The sequence below is a fragment of the Lactuca serriola genome, chromosome 2 (assembly GCF_051521515.1).
Source record: "Lactuca serriola cultivar US96UC23 chromosome 2, Lser_US96UC23_V15, whole genome shotgun sequence".
In the NCBI taxonomy this organism is placed as follows: domain Eukaryota; kingdom Viridiplantae; phylum Streptophyta; class Magnoliopsida; order Asterales; family Asteraceae; genus Lactuca; species Lactuca serriola.
The window spans coordinates 73,500,913-73,520,778 of NC_136409.1; the positions used below are offsets into that span (position 1 = coordinate 73,500,913).

General features: G+C 30.5%; 1 protein-coding gene and 1 long non-coding RNA gene across 2 annotated transcripts; one reads left to right on the forward strand and one right to left on the reverse strand.

Annotated features, from left to right (window-relative positions):
- Nucleotides 1-3,378: 3,378 nt before the first annotated feature.
- LOC145086393 (uncharacterized) lies at nucleotides 3,379-10,308 on the forward strand. The gene is made up of 16 exons (XM_079024144.1): nucleotides 3,379-3,566; nucleotides 4,372-4,416; nucleotides 4,702-4,742; nucleotides 4,828-4,909; nucleotides 5,136-5,180; nucleotides 5,697-5,753; nucleotides 6,260-6,319; nucleotides 6,409-6,536; nucleotides 7,214-7,472; nucleotides 7,614-7,680; nucleotides 7,950-8,020; nucleotides 8,798-8,887; nucleotides 9,087-9,195; nucleotides 9,371-9,462; nucleotides 9,762-9,867; nucleotides 10,084-10,308. The coding sequence occupies exons 1-16, from the start codon at nucleotides 3,441-3,443 to the stop codon at nucleotides 10,179-10,181; spliced, it is 1,476 nt and encodes a 491-aa protein (XP_078880270.1). The 5' UTR covers nucleotides 3,379-3,440; the 3' UTR covers nucleotides 10,182-10,308.
- Nucleotides 10,309-12,782: 2,474 nt separating this feature from the next.
- LOC145090340 (uncharacterized) lies at nucleotides 12,783-14,234 on the reverse strand. Its single transcript, XR_013701500.1, has 2 exons — nucleotides 13,815-14,234; nucleotides 12,783-13,212 (listed from the first exon to the last, which is right to left on the reverse strand). It is a non-coding gene; the product is annotated as an uncharacterized LOC145090340 (long non-coding RNA).
- Between the last annotated feature and the right edge of the window lie 5,632 nt (nucleotides 14,235-19,866).

The following is a 19,866-nucleotide window of genomic DNA, read 5'->3' on the forward strand; positions in this document are numbered from 1 at the left end:
TAGGAGATACAAAACATTATTCCTATTACAAGGAATTACACCAGAGTCAGTTCATTCATGAGTCTATACTATACATTACATGTTACATGAATACGTCTACATCGATACACTTACATGAATACATTTACATATATACATTTATTTGTATACACTTACATGGGTACTTGTACCTGGATTCACTATGATGAGTTACTAGTACATTATGTGTAAATTGTTCTGCCTATCCTAGTTCAAAAGGATAACTTGACGGGACTAACCATTCCGGAACCCACCTGTTAGCAATAGAGGTAATGAACATCTACATATGCCTACGGTTAATACTTATATTAGGAGTACCTTTACGGGACTAACCATTCCTTAAACCTGCTGCTAGCTACAAAGGAAAATGAACAATCTACGGATGTTCAAGGTTATACATTTCGGCAGTCGCGATGTCGCGTTTATCCTGATGCAAAAGGATAATACTTTTATGGTTATATTTTCCTTATTACTTTTATTTTGTGTTACATTCACATAAACGAGGAGGTAGACTATATATTGTTAATAGTAGTCATAAAAGGGAAAACCATCTTTGTTACAGCAAAACGTACAGGTCTTGGTAGAAGACTACTTTCAAAACATTTGGGTCTTCGTGGAAGACTTCTCTTATACTGATAGGAAATATGGGATTTTCTAGGGTTTTTCATACTTATATCAATTGTTTCATTCAAAGATTTACATGGCATTCATAACAACTTTCCAAAATAAGACAATGACACTTAAATACTTATGAATTCACCAGCTTTATGCTGATACTCGCTTTCAAAATAACTTGTATTCTCAGGTCACACGTAGACAGGTACGATGGCCAGGTTTTGAGAAGACGGAGCACAGACAAGACTCGTCTTTTATTTTGATTTCATATTTTGGTGTCTTATTACTTTTAAAGAACACGCATGTATTAAATATTTACTTTTAATGCAATGGATGATGTTGTTGCTTGTTTACTACTTTGCATTGTTATGATACTGTACATGACGTCCTCCACCCCTGAACGTTTTCACCGTTTTTGGTTTTGGGGTGTGACAAAATCTCCTAGACAACGGAGTGTGGGCGGGGCCTGAATCTCCTAGACAGCGGAGTGTGGGCAGGGCCCAAATATCCATGAGAGTGTACGGGGACCGCATCTCATAATTGCATGTTATTTGTATGGTATGTGGTAGTTTGGGGTAGCTCACTAAGCTTCGTGCTTACAGTTTTTAGTTTTGGTTTCAGGTACTTTTGCTAGCAAAGGGAATGGCTCAGGATGATCGCATGACACACACCATCGCTTCTAGCCTGGGATATTTTACTCTGATATTTGACAAGATATTTTGATACTTGACAGTTGTTATGACATTTTTGGAGATACATGGTTTATGATGTTTACTTGATGACGATATTTATGTTTTAAATAATGAATTAAAAACGAAATTTTTAGACTGTATTTTTGGAATGTTTCAGCAATATTACAAAACATATATTTTCAAGATACCAGAGACCCCTATATATACTAAAAAATTGAGTGCTCTACATGACTATTGCATGCATGAGTATTAGGGTGCTCAAAAATAACCGAATCCGAACATCTGAATCTGAATATCCAATTATCCGATTCGAAATTATTTAAAAATTTGGATATCTGTAATTTCGGATATCTATTTTTTCGGATTCGGATTCAGATAGATATTTCGTATATCCGATATCTGGAATTTTTTGTTTTTCATTATTTAATAATTTTTATATTTAATATTTAATTGCCGTTACATGAATTATTACAGTTATATATGAATATTTTGCTTGCGTTAGTTACGATTGTTATTCGTTTTTTGTTGTCTACATCACTAACAATACGACTAACCTCCTAGAGAGAGTCAAAGAAGGAGCTAACTACTCGGATTCTAATTTCAATTCTTAATATTTAATATACTTAATGATCCATACTATAAATCCACTAACATTATATAAGGTTCCTATGTCTTTAATTGTATTGTAACATAACCTAACGAAAGAAGGCGCTAAATATTACATCAATTTGTTTCGTATTTTTTAAAAATTATTTTTGTTGTTTGAATGTTTTTATATAATGAATAAAATGTTCTATGGTAATACCATGTGTTTTAAAAGATTATAATAAAGTAAAACTAGAGTTACAATGTCAAGTCCTGCAGTGTCTTAAAAAAAATACAATTACAATGTCAAGTCTTGTAGGATCTTCATTAACCGTTGGGTATATCCAAAACATCTTTAAAGTTATTATCGAAACACTTAACCAAATCACATTATCTTCACAAGTTGTGATTTCAAATATATTGAACTGCATGGATCAACAAAATATGCATGAGCATGATTAAATTCTTCATAGATGTGGATGATAAGATGAAGAAAATACGGAAGCGAGTAGTGCAAAACTTTGCCCTAAGGCCTTGGAAGATGAACGATGATCACGAAGAACATATACTTGAGTCTTCAACAAGAATTGGTTAAGCTTATTCCCTAAGGCTTTTTAAGTGTTTGAAGGTTGCCAAAATCCAGAGAAATCGTAGGGGAAAAGTATGGAATCACTGAGGGAGTGTCTTTATCTATAAGGGAGTTAAAAACTGATTTTCGTGTTCAGAACATCGTCGTCATCCTAGGACCTCTCAAACATGTCTTGAGCGTTTTTTCATGGAACACAACGTCTCATAAATTAATGAATACTCCCCAAAAATGTTGCGTTCCATTCCTTCATCCGAAGATGACCTAGAAACCCATGCTTATCTGATGCTGATTTACATCATGAAAATGTCCAAACTCGAAACACTTTTTTTTTTCCGCTTGAATTGTTTGATTAGACCCATGATCAGTGATCCATGCAAAAAGTTTAAGTAGTGGTGGCACCAAAAAAAAAAAATTCGAACAAATATAAAATAGTAGTGACACTTATATTTTAACACGTTATACCTATTGAAAAAAAATGTTACACTAACGACCATAATCAGAGTGGTGGCCCGGGCACTACATAGATCTGCCAATACATGTGATATTACCTTGGGTTGATATGTATGTCCTCATACAACCCTTGTGGATATGTTTTAAACAATTCATCAAAGTAAAACATTCACAGACAGACAAACATATTTTAATTCAACCAACTAAAAGTAATTTATTAACCAAAAATGGACCGACCAATGAATATCTTCTATGTATATTATACAAAATACAATAAAAGCTTTTAAGGTTAATATCAAAGTAAAGAGTGGTTCTTGATGTTAAATAAACGATAGCAAGTTATTTTCCAGGGGCCAACAGGTAATAGCTGTATAAATTAGGGACCGCTAAGCAATTGGCTTTAACTTTTAATCGTTCTGTAGGTTAAAGAACTTGCAGGAGGGTTTTTCAATCAGCGCGCCGGAGAAACAGAGGCCAAAGCAAAGTCGCAAATGGAATCAACCAAAGACGCAACAACGATACTGGACGTGAGGTCGGTGGTTGAAGCAATTTCTACTGATGACGATAATGCCCCTGTGTACCAGGTCGAAAGCCTCTGTATGCGCTGCCATGAAAATGTATACTCTTTCTCTCCTTCTACCCCTTCTCCTCCACACACACACACATACACTTATACATACATATGTGATTATCTCAACTCGGACAATAAGAAGCTACAGGCTGATTAGGGCTTGAAATATGATGTTTTTTCTAATTTAAGAATTATATGAAATTTAAACTTCCTGAATAAACGTATGGCATAGGTGTGATGTTCCTGTTAGGTTTTCATTTGGAGGCGCTAGGTTTTATGCAAAGTATTCAAAGGTTGATGTCGTTTGTTTTTATGAAAGAGAAGTGTTGCAAATGCACGACTTTTAGTTGTTTCAGTTTGACACAGTTTTTCAGTTATTTATGGCTGTTACAATTTATAAAGTTAATACTTTCTTGTACTCCTGTCCCAAAAAAATTCAATTTGACACATATCTTAGTTATCAGTAACTAAAATACCACATCATAACACAAAATCCATAAAACTTTTGTAATGCAATTAATCTAGTAAATGTCTAGTAGTTGTCAGTTATGAGCAACTTTTCAATTTGCAAAAAAAAAATCTTTTCAAAAAAGGAAAAACTGCATACAGTTTGATCATTAGGTATAACAATACCCAAAGTTGAATTCATTTGTAAAAAATGTCTATTAGTGTCGATATGTTTTATTTGGCAATTGGGTGAAAGAATTTATAGCAATGTTGACACTAAGTCAACTCACTGGCATTTGATATTACAAGCTGTATTGTCTCTCAGTTTATGGCTAATTCATGCATATATGTGTCTGGTTTTGCATAAAGATTGAGACTCTGACATTGTTTATATCAATCAACAGGGGACAACAAGATTTTTGTTGACATTGATTCCACACTTTAGAAAGGTATACTTTAAACTTTGATTACTCCTAAGTAGTTACTCTTCAGTTAAATTAATATGTTTGCTGCAAATTTGCATGAAAAAGTAGAAAGTTAACCAAGTTCTTGATAATTATTTTATAAAAATGCAATTTAGTCGCTGTTTCCTTTTTCCCATTAAGTGATGTCTGAATAAATGATGTTTTTCAAAATACTTGAGAAAATGACAACACACTTGGGAAAACGAAAGGAAAAACTGAAGGAGGGCAAATTAGTAAAAAGTTAAAGCTAAGTTTTTGTTTTCAATGCAGATCTTGTTGTCAGCCTTTGAGTGTTCTCATTGTGGTGAGAGGTAAGTTGTTTCAACTTTTTCTCTTAAAGCATGTGATACTTGTAACAATAATAAATTTAAAATGTTTATTTATTTTTTTCATTAGGAATAATGAAGTGCAGTTTGCTGGTGAAATACAGCCTCGAGGGTCTCGTTACTGTGTAGAATTTAAATCGGGTGATCAAAAGGTTGAGGAAGTAGAATTGAATGCATAGGGAATCAAATCCATTTTATTTTGCACTCAAAATTTGTTTTTTTTTATTAAAATAGACCTTAAGAAAGTGAACTACATTGCCTATTTTTGGTAAAAAGAATATATGTTCCCTGCAATTTTCCTTTTTTTTTTTCACAAACATACATGGGAATTTCGTTTATTATAAAATTATACTTATGTTTTTCTTTGGCCAAATACAGATGCTTAATCGACAAGTAGTGAAGTCTGAAACTGCTACAATTAAGGTACTTCACTGTGTTCAGTTTTACTTGAAAGATTCAAATTTTGTATATACTTTGTAATCATTTTTCTTATTGATATTATTATTAGGTATGCCATAGTGTGTTATTATATTACCACACAAAAAAACAACTTTTATCTTATTGTAAGGAACTCTTATGCTTCCAATTCTGTTAAATTAACTTCTATTTTGGAGACTAACTTGTATTTTATTTGTTAAAACTGCAAATGCTTATAGCAAATGAAAATGACTTTTTTCTAATTTACTATTTGTGTTTTTCTGATTTCTCCATTAATAATGAAGCTTTATGCAGGTGCATCTTGATTAATGGTTTACACATTATTGTTAATGGTTTTAGCAAGTAAAAAAACAGCTTTGATTTTATATTCTTCTGGTTGAATATATATATAAAGGAAACTACATTCTTTTACCCCTTAAGTTTGATTTAGATTAATGATGAAAGAATGTTGCACTTATGCTTTTCCCAAAGTATGTTGACTTTCTGTTTTTATGTTTGTAGATTCCTCAGCTGGAGTTTGAGATTCCTCCAGAAGCACAACGTGGATCTTTATCAACCGTATGTTATATATCTAGTGTTCATGACTACATTTATTTGAAACATAAAAAAAATTAGTTATTCATATTTACATGGTCTTTTGTTAGTGTTATTAATATATGATTAATGATACTTAACAATTGGATGATACACATCATGTCAATGGGACAAAATTTGCAATTTTTCACCTGCTCAAAGAGGTGAGTCAGAGAGAATCACCCTCGATCTCTTCTCTGTGGAAAAGACGTTAATGCCCTTCTCACCCTCACCATTAAAATAGCCCTAGAAAGCTTTCTAGAGGTATCTGTGATAATGAGCATGAGAGGGCATTCATGTCTTTTTCACTGACAAGAGATTGAGAACAAGTCCACCCCCCACCTTTTTGGAGGGCATTTACGTCTTTTGCACATATGAGAGAGAGAGATGAGGAACGAGTCCCTGTCCCACCATCTTTCAAAAGGGTATTTATGTCTTTTGGGTCTTGGAGTTGGAGGCTACTGACACATTTAGGCTTATATCTGTTTCAGGTGGAAGGGATATTACTAAGAGCTTCTGAAGAATTGCAAGCCCTTCAAGAAGAGAGAAAGGTAAGTAGTCTTCTTATGATATCACATGTTGTATTTTCATGTGGTCTGACTTTCTTATGTTATTTTATTTATTTATTTATTTTTTTCAGAAAGTGGATCCTGAAACTGCTGAGGCAATAGACAAGTTTACACTGAGATTAAAAGAGTGTGCAACAGGAAATTTGTCTTTTACCTTCATTCTTGATGATCCAGCTGGCAACAGTTTTGTAGAAAATCCGTAAGTTTCTCTTTTTAATCTACAGAAATATTTGTATAAACTCATGGAATTCAGTTTCATTTCTTTCTGATTTCTTTACATGACTGAAATACCCTTTTTCAATCCTATTGTTAACATTGTCATATGTTGGTTTGTTTTTTTATTTGTTTCGGAATTTGTATCTGTGTGTGGATAAAATAAATGTATTGTATACTTTATATCTTTACCTAGAGACAGCTTCTGTGAACAAGAAATTAATAAAAGTGTAATTTTACGTGTTTTTACAAGTATTCCTTTAAGTTTTATAAAGAATATAAGAAAGGGTAGTTCTGTCATTTGTTATTATTTACGTTCCAAATCCTTTTAATAGATTCACAAACCATACAAAACTGTACCTCTATTTATATAAAATCATACTTCCATACGTTTCTATTACAACATTGCACTTACATATTTTTTTCTTCTTATTAACGCATCACCCTTAAAAAATCTACAGAACTAATCAATCATTATTATTATTATTTCAATTTTTGTTTTTTCTAACTAGAGCACTGTCCTTTAAAAAAAGTATCCCAATTATAACATTAAAAGTTTCTTTATATTGGGATAATTGCTATAACTCTTTTAGAAGTGAAAGTACATTGGTATTTATTTCATTTAACTTATTTTTTTCTTTTTTTATTTAATTTTGGCAACAGATTTGCTCCATCTCCAGATCCATCATTAAGAATTGAGTTTTATGATAGAAGTCATGAGCAACAAGCAACATTAGGATACCTGTTTGATCCTTCACTATCTGCAGAAGTTAACAATCAAACATCATTAAATAATATTCCTTCTGAAGGAACTGTTGAACCGCATGGGTCAGTTGGGGCAGTGGCCGGGCGGCGGGCAATTGCCCAGGGCAATACTGTGGAATTTGCTGAAGCTCTCTTTCGATATACTGCTCCAGAAGAGGTACTTCTTTTAACCTTTAATTTGTATAAATTAGGGTTAATCTCATAAACGACCTTATATTTTCTATTTTTTTTTTTTTTTTTTTTTTTTTTTTTTTTTTTTTTTTCCGGATTAAACCTTAACTTTATATTTTGTTGACAGGTGATGACTTTTCCATCAACATGTGGTGCTTGTGCTGTAAGCTGCGAGACTCGGATGTATCTCACCAGTATCCTTTGTTTTTTTTTTACTTCCATTTATTTGTTTTTTACAGCATCTTACTTTCTTTTCTTTCTATTACATTACAACACTATACTTTCAAATTTTTTTTTTCTTTTCTTATCAAGGCATTGTACTTTCAGTCAATACAAAATTTCATATAACAGTGGGGAACAAAAGGTATAAATTTTCACAACAATGGACCATAAATTGAAAGTTGAAATACTCTTTTTCAAGCATATTTCTTTCAAAATTTTGTTCCACTTGACTTTTATTTAGAAATCCCTTATTTTCAAGAAGTTATTGTCATGGCATCTACTTGTGATGGTTGTGGCTATCGGAATTCTGAGGTTTGTTTTGTACACATTTCATTTCATTTCATTTTTTATACTTCTTTCTCTCACCCCTCCCTTTTTTTGATTTATAGTAAAAGAATTTGTGCATTAAATTTCAACGTTATATATATATATATATATATATATATATATATATATATATATATATATATATATATATATATAGAGGTTCAGGTTCATTTGAGACCATTCTAATTTTGTGAGACCGTGAGACCAAATCTAAAAATAATTTTAAAATGCAAAATAAATGGAAAAATCCAAAAATTCTTTTTTTTAAATATTATTTTTAGAACTTGAATTAACTAAAAAACGTAAATAAAAAAATTAAAAAAAATCCCGTTTTTTTTTGAAAAATACGTGAAATATTCTAAATAGAATATTACACTGACATATTCTAAAAAATAATTTTAAAATGCAAAATAAATGGAAAAATCTAAAAATTCTTTTTTTAAATACTATTTTCGGAACTTGAATTAACTAAAAAAATATAAAAAAAATTCTATTTTTCTTGAAAAATACGTGAAATATTCTAAATAGAATATTACACTGTACATATTCTAAAAATAATTTTAAAATGCAAAATAAATGGAAAAATCAAAAATAAATATTATTTTCGGAACTTGAATTAACTAAAAAAAAAATAAAAAAATGTGTCTAACGGTCTCACAAAATTAGGCCGTCTCACATGAACCTAACCCTATATATATATATATATATATATATATATATATATATATTCTCACATCACATAATTTTTCCATTTTCTAATAGTTGAAACCTGGTGGTGCTATTCCTCCTAAAGGAAAGAAAATTTCTGTTACTGTGAAAAACATAGTCGACTTGAGCCGTGATGTCATAAAGGTATGTCCACTTTTCAACATACGGATAAATGCAAGAAATAGCAACCTACTTTCATTTATTTGTGTATTATATTTATAGCATCTTACTTTCATTTCTTTCTATTCCATCAATCTACTTTTTATATTTTTCTTATTAACACAAATTACATTCATAAATTTACTAATTATAAAACGTTATAATTTTAATTTTGGTGTGTCAGTCGGATACTGCAAGTGTAGAAATTCCAGAAATTGATTTGGAGTTGACAAGTGGCACATTGGGAGGTATTGTGACAACTATTGAAGGTTTAATTACAAAAATAAGTGAAGGTAATTTATAATTAATTTCTCTCTCTCTCTCTCTCTCTCTCTCTCTCTCTCTCTCACCATTTTACTTTTTATATAAGCCACTGAACTATTATTATCATAATAATCATAAAATAATAATAGTTCAATGGCTAAACCCTAAACCCTAAATTGACCGAAATGTGTTTGTGTATTGCAGCTTTAGAGAGAGTGCATGGGTTTACATTTGGAGATAGTTTGGAGGAGGGTAGAAAAGACAAATGGCAGGATTTCAGAGCAAGGCTTATTAAGGTATCCATTCACACAATTCCAAGCTTCTTTATATTGTCTACTTAAATAAATGTGGGCATCTCTTGTTTGTGCAAAAAGACGTAAATACCCTTCTCATGAGACAAAAATAGACATCTATCTTTGTTCCAATCAAATGCATCTACAACATGTTCTGTAATGTTATGTCATATCATGCATAACAAGTGGGACCCAAAAGAACTGTAGATGCTTTATCAAGTATAGATTTTCCATATTGTTTAAAATTTGAATTTTTATTTATATATTTATTTATTTTGTAATTTGTATGTTGTGTTGTCTAGCTTTTAAGTTTGGAAGAGCCGTGGACCTTAATCATGGATGATGCCTTGTCAAATTCTTTCATTGCTCCGGCTTCTGATGATATTAAAGATGACCATCAATTAACAAGTAAGTTTTTATTTATTTATTTATTATTATAGGATAAGAAAACATCATACAATAAGAAAAAAGGGCTATTTTCGTAAAAGACAAAATGTTAAGTCTTTTATATAATAATATTCCTATAGATTGTACTAATTTTCCTTGTGGGTGTAAAATTCATTTGTTTTTCTTTTCTTATTTTATCATGTAATTTACCTTTTGTTGGTGTTTTATGTTATGCAGTTGAGGAATATGAGAGGAGTTGGGAGCAAAATGAGGAGTTGGGTTTGAACGATATGGACACATCTTCAGCTGATGCGGCATATAATGCCACATCATAGATACCATTTCTAATTAAGGAGAAAACATTTTTGTTATTTTTTTATTTTTATATGTTTTAATTTGTACCATTTTGTATCAATTATGATTTGTGGTTCCTAGTGAGTGAGCACCCATCACTTTGTATTATATTATTTATGCTTCTTTTCTGTGGTAGTTTCAAATATGCTACAAAAAGTTTTGATATAGTTTTAGGCCTCGTCTCTTATGCTAGATAGTACTCAATGAAACAAAAATTATAATTATTAGGTGACAATATTTTCTTTCAATCCTTTGTGCAAAAGCTACAAAATTATAAAGCCATGTTTTACCCTTTTACCCATGAGAGTATTAATTTCAACGTGGATTGAGTTTTTGATGGACATTAAACTAATATATTAAATTTGTTATATATTTATCACCTTTGATATTCTATAAAAAAGGATTTTGTTGGATAGAGTGGTATTACTTTTCTTTATCAATTTGTTATGTAAAATCTACTTTTGTCATTTAGACGTATATGTTTAGCATTTTATATAATTTGTTATTACTAGTTGTAGATAGAAAATACAACACATCATTATTTTCAAGTTTAGCACACTTCAATTTTAAGTATTCAATCTCCTCTGTTACCTTATCAAGCATAAGAAAGATCATATCAATCATTCTATTTTCCAAAAGTAGATAAACACATCTCCAGTAAATGAAAATAGACTAAACGAAAAAGTTGTATTTGTTAAATTCTAATTATTCACTTCAATTAAATAAGAAAAAAAAACTTTATTTTTGGTTCTTGACTTTATCTTTTTTTAAGCTCCTGTGCTCAAATTTTAGTACTTGGAGTGTTAGATATAACTCTGAGATGTTAACTTTTATGAAAATGATCAATTTTAACCCTTGAACCAAATTATAGTTTCTCAAAGATATAAAAAGTAATCCATTAACAATTTTAGTGTAATTTGACAAGTTACTATTAATTATACTAAATTTAGTGTGATAACATGATCTTAATTTTCAAATTTCAATTTGGAAGATATTTGATAGTTGCTGATTGAATTTGATCTAATTGAATAACCAACAACTATCAAACAACCTTTAAATTAAACAAGCAATAAAAAGCATATCAAATAAGTCGTTAGTGTTTTAGTGTACACACTCGTATCTCATAGATTATAAACCACAGCAACATTTGTAACAATACTCGTTACACACATGCTCATAAAAAAAATATTTAGTTTGTACCCAAAATTTAAACCTCAAAAAGGCTATAATAAGGTTCGACTTATTTATTCACATTGACCAACCTTTTAAATGTGGTGACTCAATATCTTCCAAAACACTTGTACCAATTTATCTCTAATAAACAAATTAACTTTTGACTATTAAATAATTCCAAGAAGGATATATCTAAATTAAACGTTTTTAATTACAAATTTAACATTACCTTTGTAGGCCCTTGAGCAGCCATGAGATTAGGGGTGTGCAAAAAACCGAAACCAAACCAAAAACCAAAAAAACCAAAAAACCCAACCATTTGAAAAACCGATGGTTTGGTTTTTGGTTTAGAAAAACCTATTTTTTTAGGTTCGGTTTAGTTTTTCTATATCTAAAAACAGAACTGAACCGAAGTATACAAAATGACGTCATTCTCTCTCTCTCTCTCTCTCTCTCTCTATATATATATATATATATATATATATATATATATATATATATATATATATATATATATATATATATAGGGGAAGACTCATGCGAAAATACAAAGAATATAGAAAAATGAAAAGAACCAATGAGGAGATTACACATCATTGCTCATTTCTTTTAATTATAAATCATATTAATTATGTAAAAAAGTTATATATGTAATTTACAAGAAAACTGGTATCCCATCTTTAATTGGTTTTCATATATTAACTAACTGTACAAGAATAACTTCTTCATAAACAACAATCAATAACTTTTGAACGACATCTTCATGAATTCAACAAATAACTGAATCAATTTCTAATCGATATCTTTTCCTAATATAATACATTTAAATACCAATGTCATAGAATTCAATTAAAATAACTGATTAGCTATTAAATATGTAATTTCCATTCAAATATAATGAAAAACAGCATCAACGCCAACATGCAAAATCTTTAACAACACTGGTAGTTGATGTTGATATTTGGAAATAAATCATGATTAATTAAATGCCATAAAGTAGCTTCTAGTTTACAAAAAATGCATGTTTTCTTGGTTATGTATCGAATATCTAACAATAAATAGATTCAAAACTGAAGATGATAAGGTACCTAGTGTTGACCATATCGATTTATACATCAAAAACTCTTTTTATGAATATACATCAAAAACTTTCTATATCGGAGATATCACTCTCATCAAAACTCCCAAGGGGCTCTCTCTCACATATGTTATAAGAGAAAGAAAAATGAGAAATGTTACAAGTCAATCCCTACATGATAAATTACCATTTTAGCCCCATTTTTCATCAACTCAAATACTTAATCATGTCACAACACACGACATAACATATTAGACAAAATGCAACTTATGATTACCATTAGTTAAGCATAATATGAGTTGGGTTGATCTCAACATTAAATATATTGAAATAGGTTGATCATACTTAAGTTTCCCAATGAAAGAAAATGGAGTCATTGTTTGCAATTTGCGTAGCACATTTCAATTCAATCAACATAAGAAGCTCCATTTTTTTAATGGTTTTTTCTTCAAATACAAATCTGGATTCACACACCTATAAATTCATTCAAATACTCAACATCAAAATCCATTTTAAAATGACACCACAAAAAAGAAGTCAACATCTTTATCATGAAAACAAGTCGGACCTGCAAATCTACAATTGCATCATTCAAGCTTTGTCTTTTTGTTAATTAAATAACTTAGTATTAAGCTATAAACCATGATAAAATAAATAGTAAGCAATAAGCTTACAGTGAATTCATAGATAACAAGAAATATATCCAAGTAGTTGATTGATAGATATGCATACAATGGTCCAAAGTTGAAATGAGCATGATCCTGCTCAAAGTCAAAAGCAACAACAAAAACTGTTAGCACCATAAAGATTGTAAAATTTTATAAACTATTATAACATATTAAGACACCTCTGAACTAAAATTTCAGATTTCAATAAATTGATTCTAACATATTTCAGGAAATTGACAGCTGGTATTTTGAATTTTGTAAATAAATTAAACTATTCATGCTACTGGTACTTTAAATCACATCCACTGTCTCCAAAAACTCATAGAAATTTCACTAGTGGAAACAAATTAATAATATTACAATTAAAATTGCATTTTTTTTTCCAAATTCTGCCATAAACACAAATGTCACCAATGGAAACAAACTAATATGTTCTACTTGGCATATTATCGAACACAAGGTGTGCAGGAAGGAAAAAATTCAAATTGGACGGTATCACTTGTAGTTATATGAAATTGCTATAAGGAACATCAAATAAACTTTAACTTCACCACGATTAGAACTTCCAATAATGATTATTTCGGATTAAAACTGTGATAACCTTGAACAATATAGTCAAGAAGGGAGCAGTTTTTATATGGAAGTAATTCTTTTAATCAGTAATCGAGAGAACATCTGGAAGGAATGAATCAAACCTGTAAAGAGAACCTGTGGAGGCATGCACGACGGTGGCTTAGACAATGGTGGCAATCGATGATGGTGTAGAGAACAAAGAGAGAAAAAGACACAAAATGATCATTGATGAGGGTTTTAGATAGAGAAACTAGACCGGGAATAATGGATGATCGGCGTTACTAATGTTGTTCTTCGATGGTCATGAGGTCTAGTTGCAGTTGTGATGAGTCTGTGGTTGTCTGGTTCTTAATGGTGGCGGTGTTAGTGTCCGTGGATAGGGGTGCCAACAGTGCTGGGAGGAGAAAACGATCATCGGAGGCGGTGATGGAAACGTTGTGGCGGCTCGAGTGTTAATGGTTGTGATGTTAGCGAAGGATGTGGTGCAAACGGTAGCTTATTCTCCTGTTTTAAAAAACTCCATTTGATAGAGTGCCTGAAAAAAAAAACAATCAGTTTAATCGAATCAAGGTTACAACTGTATGGAAAACTAAAATTACTGAAAAGCCCATAACTGTTTGAATGCATTGCAAAATAATAGTATTAATTAATAAAATTAAATAATATTAGGTGGTGTGCTCCTATAAGTTCTTTTCATTTTTGCATATCATTTATATTTTCGCATCAACCTATATATATATACTAGAAAAGTTTGAGGCTCATGCTAAGCACGACCCATGAATGGAATTTTCAGTATTTCCTAGAAAAAACATAAGATTACACTGATAAACCATACTCGGACAAAAACATTGCAATGTTAAATGCAACAAATAGCAATGAACTTCCATTGATAGTTTTTCATACTTATTATTTTGATAAAAAAAAATAAGGAAACAATGATATTATTGGAAGCTCTCTTGATGAAGTACAAAAGGGGAGATGTGCTCCTGGATGCCTAATATAGTAAAAAAAAATAATGGACCAACATGTTACTTCAACAAATAAAATATTAAATTTAACACTCAAGAAAATGAAACAAAGTAAAATTCTTTAGTGGCATTCCTTTGATATGAAAATCGCATATAAAGTGGAACACATAAATGTTCACCTAATGGCCATTGGATTATATGTGAAATACCCTTTCTAAAACAGGTTTAAAATAGATTATCTCTGGTATATAGGTATGTCTTCATTTTTAATGAAATGACACTGCGTTGGAAAAAACTACTCGTAACATCAGTCCCACAAGATAAGATGCACTTGATTTTGCTAAGGGTTAAATGTAGGAAATAGCAAAATGCTTGCATTTCATTACTTATTATAGCATCATATTTTTTATTTTTTCCTATAAAAACATTGTATTTAAAAAAAAATCAATACATGCACTGCTATATCTTATTAGAATTTCATAATACAATTTCCTAAGTAAATAAATGATAAGTATAATGTAATTGGGTTCTCAAAGTGCGATTTATTAATAAGAAAAGAAGTAGAATGTGGTAATAGAAAGAAATTAAAATAAGTTTCTATAATAAAAATATAAATAAAAGTTTGTTTCTACTTTGTTGCATTATGCCCATTCAAAGTCAACCACAAAATATTTATACTTTATACTAATGAAAAAAAATTTAAAAATACAGAAAAATACGGAAGAACAGATTACTCAACATCTATAATTGTCTCTTCCAAGTAAGGTTGTTGAGGAGGGGCAGCATAGCCATTAGCCAAGTTTGTAACGCATCATAAAGTAAAAAACTTAAATTTTTAAAGTCATTGGTATTTGAAATAATGCATATTTCAGTCATTATAAAAACTTATAAAACAATGAGGATCTTATATATACTTGTTCCCTTAACAAAAGCATACCTAATAACGTATCTCACAAGTTATGTCACCATTTTCGTTGCACTGTTATTGAGCACGCTTCCTGTTAGCATACTACATAAAGTATAAACTTATTTAATATCTTAAAATTTCATATAAAACAAAATGAAATAATTAGCACAAACGGTAAATCCATAAAGATAAAATAATATAAACATATTTTAAGTTTATTTAGTTGAAAAACACATTTATGCCTTTGCAAATCTTATATATTTCTTGAAAATCTCTTTATAAACTCAAAAATATAATCATGTGTATGTGGTTATGAGTTATCACATTTTACCATAAATGAAATTAACTTTTACAATTCAAATCTCAATTTATACATATGAGATTATTATTATTATTATTATTATTATTATTATTATTATTATTATTATTATTATTATCCACATATTTTATGCTATGATTACAAATTATCCAATAAATATAAACAATCAAGTTTTATATATCATCTTTTTAAAAAAAACTTATGAATGTGATGGATTAATATAAAAACTTACCCATAATCCACCGAAATTACAAATTCTCACAAATAATTATATGATGATATTTCTAAATTAACAATAAGACATATTCCAAACAAAAACCATCAATTAGTTCCATTTCTAAACCATATATTTTCTTAAACTTCTTGTATATTTCTTCCCTTCTCATACCCAACAAAGATTTTAACAGATAGATTTTTTCCAATCTTATAAACACAGATATATACATCTTCCCCAAACCAAACACAATCATATTTGATTCCAATACAATACAGAACTGCATGTTACTATGTTGACAAACATCACCAAGAAAACATGAAGTTGTAACATCTTGAATGCAAGCCAGGATAATTTCCAAACCATATGCAAACACATGTATACAAAATAATCATGAACTTGGTGCTTAATTGGAATTGCTAGGTGCAAACAACTCATGTTTTTCAGGTAGATATGACAACATTAATTGACATAAATTTGACTCAGACAACTACTATCATGTAACCGCATTTCGTCGACTACCTTTAGGGAACACGAAAAAATCATCATACTTTCAATAGATTGTCCCAACTCCCAACCTATATCCAAAACTATAAACATGTAGATCAAACCCATTATGAAAGGGTACGATGAAGCACCATTAATGAAAATATAATATATCAAAACGCATGTTAGCTAATATAAGAGGATTATAGTACCTGTGTATCTTTCTCAAGATCTTGAAATCAATCTTTTTCTTCCCAAACGGGGGTGCTATGAAACATGGGGAAAGATGTGCAATGAGAGTACTGAAAGCCTCATTTGTTCATGGTCTACCACTAACGGGAGGGAAGATGGAACAGTTCGTAAGGGAGATCATTCGAAGGAAATTTGCTAGCGGCGATTGTGGAGAAAGAGGAAAAGAATAGATACGTGTTGTTGTATGGGCAAATAGCTAAAAAAGGGGAGGGGAAGACCAAATGGAGGGAAAAAATACATGCTCTATTGACAATGAAAGAAGTAGGGATTCATTTGATGGGTTTTAGCCATATGAACATTCCTATGTGCACATACAAAACCCTAATGCTTGGATCTAGGTTTCTCTAATTGAACATACATTGAATCCAAGACTTCTAATGGCTAATAAAGTATAATAACAATATGAAATCAGAGATTAGAAGTTTACCTTGAATCACTTGCTTGATTTTCTTGTCCTTGAGGCTTTAGAGTCACAATTGTCACTCCTCTAATGGCTTACAAACACCAACTAGCAAGAAGATGATTTAGGAGAGAGGAGAGGGGATCAAATCGGCCAGGGTTTCTTTCTAAAGCACAAGTACCGATTTCTCTTGACCCCTAGGGTCTATTTATACTAGTTAGGCTGCTAGGGTTTCACCTTTAAACCCTAATTGGATAACTTAGGCCCTAAGCAATCCTAATCCCTTCATGATAAGCCTTTGGACGATTTCAAGGCCTATCCAAAGTCCTTGAAACCGGCCACCCTTTATCCATAAGGGATTTATAGACCAAAGTATAACTATCACACATTTGACAGTTTATGCCCCTTTATTCAATTAATCTCCTTAAGTCACCAAATTAATTCCTAATTAATTTATGACTTATATTAATCAAATAACAATATTATTATTCCTTATATTATTCTTATAATATATTAATAATATTCATTCTCTCATTATAAATCATCCTGTCAAGTTGCTATGGTGAAGGCAACCCAAAAGGACCATGCACAACCGGGTCAAATACTTGCCTAATATAGTTGTAGCCTTAGACACTATTCCAACATCATTTTGAACCCACTTTGACCGATATCAAGTATTCCAGAGAACATTAACCACCAAAACCCTAGTTTTTTCAAAACCTGCAACTAAAAATCAAAAGAAAAACGTAAAAATTAAATAACATGATTTTAATAGTATAAAAAGGTTGAAAAAGAAGAGACAGTACAACCACCGATCATTAGGGGTGAGCATTTGGTTCGGTTTTAGGGCCAAACCAAACCGCAAACCGCAAGGTGCGGTTTTTGAATTCTAGAAACCGTTGGGTGAGGTTTTTCAATGGTTCGGTTTTGCGGTTTTTGAGTGCGGTTTCAGTTTGTACCGGTTCGGTGTCGGTTTGAAACCGAGTCAAACATATGGTGCGGTTTTTTATGTTCACTGGTATGATTTTTTTAACCGTGGTGTTCATGTGAAAATTTATGATTGTATGACATGGTGTCATTTCGTTTCCTCACATTTAGAAGCTGTAATTTTGAGTTTTTTTATGTTGTTTACCTGATCACTTCATTTGCAACCCATATTCACAAGCTCATTTTTTATTCAATTGTGCTTAGAAGTTTCAAGCTTGCAAGTTGCAGTTTTTATAGTGTTTACACTTTACACATAATCATTAAGTCACAAACACAAAGTGACAAACTCATATATGAAACCTAATACCTAATTATTAATTACCTTCAAGTTCAATATATAATATATGTATACATTATAATTTATTAGTTTTCTAAATAATATTTATAATTGTATAATATATATTAGTGATTTATTTTATTGTTAATAAGCATGTGGTGCGGTTCGGTTTTGGTGGTCCGGTTTCTAGATAAAAACCACATCGCACCAATAAATTCGGTTTATCAAAAAAATAAAATCCGCACCATCGGCTTTTGCGTCGGTTTCGGTTTTTCGGAGGCGGTTTATATTTTATGGGTTCGGTTTTTGCTCACCCCTACCGATCATTGTTGAAAAGAAATGAAATGTTCTTACTGACCTTTGTTTGGCCTGGCAAGTTTTGCGGCCGGAAATTGGGAAGATGACTATCAAAAATCAAATCTAAAATTCACTGATTATAGGGTTCCTTTTCAGATCTCAGGCTTCTTGAAAATCATATAAACACCACGATATCAAACTACACTACGAGATATCTTGATGTCTATATATAGGTTCCAAACTAAAAGCCACATCCATTTCAATGATTGGAAGAAGACGCGTTCCAACTTTGGGGTGAGAAAGTAGAGGTCTCGACAATGGAGAAGCGACACGGAAACACAGAAAAGGGAGTGGTTATATGGTGTTTTGGGTGAAATTAAACACAATAACCGTTGTAAGAGAACATGAGGCGGTGGGAATCGACTTTTGGCGTCGTTTAGAGGATAAGTGACGTGGCGCCTTAGGAACTCTCAAAATGTGATGTTGGCGGGATGATAAAAATAAGGTTTATATATATATATATATATATATATATATATATATATATATATATATATATATATATATATATAGGGTATGGTTCATGTGAGACGGCCTAATTTTGTGAGACCGTGAGACGCAATCCTAGCCACTCATTTAGTAGATAAAAAAACATTTTTAAAATGCAAAATAATTAAAAATTTTTGATTTTTTTTTCAAATATTATTTTCGGAATTTATATTTTCCAAAAAAAAATAAATAAAAAAAAATAATAATAAATACATTTTTTTACATATTCTAGTAGAATATTAAAATATTCTACATATCTGACAAATCTAATACAATATTCTAACATTCTAAAAATCACATTAAAATATTTACAGTGTAATATTCTATTAGAATATTTCACGTGTTTTAAAAAAAACAGTAATTTTTATTTTTTATTTTTTTAGGTAATTAAAGTTCCAAAAATAATAATTAAAAAAAGAATTTTTAGATTTTTCCTTTTATTTTGCATTTTAAAATTATTTTTAGATTTGGTCTCACGGTCTCACAAAATTAGTATGATTTCAAATGAACCTGAACCA

Excerpts from the sequence above, each read along its gene's own strand:
- LOC145086393 (XM_079024144.1), top strand. The coding sequence starts at position 3,441 with ATGGAATCAACCAAAGACGCAACAACGATACTGGACGTGAGGTCGGTG. Across the intron at positions 4,910-5,135 it reads TTAAATCGGGTGATCAAAAG|ATGCTTAATCGACAAGTAGT; the intron begins GTTGAGGAAGTA and ends GGCCAAATACAG. Across the intron at positions 7,473-7,613 it reads GATATACTGCTCCAGAAGAG|GTGATGACTTTTCCATCAAC; the intron begins GTACTTCTTTTA and ends TTTTGTTGACAG.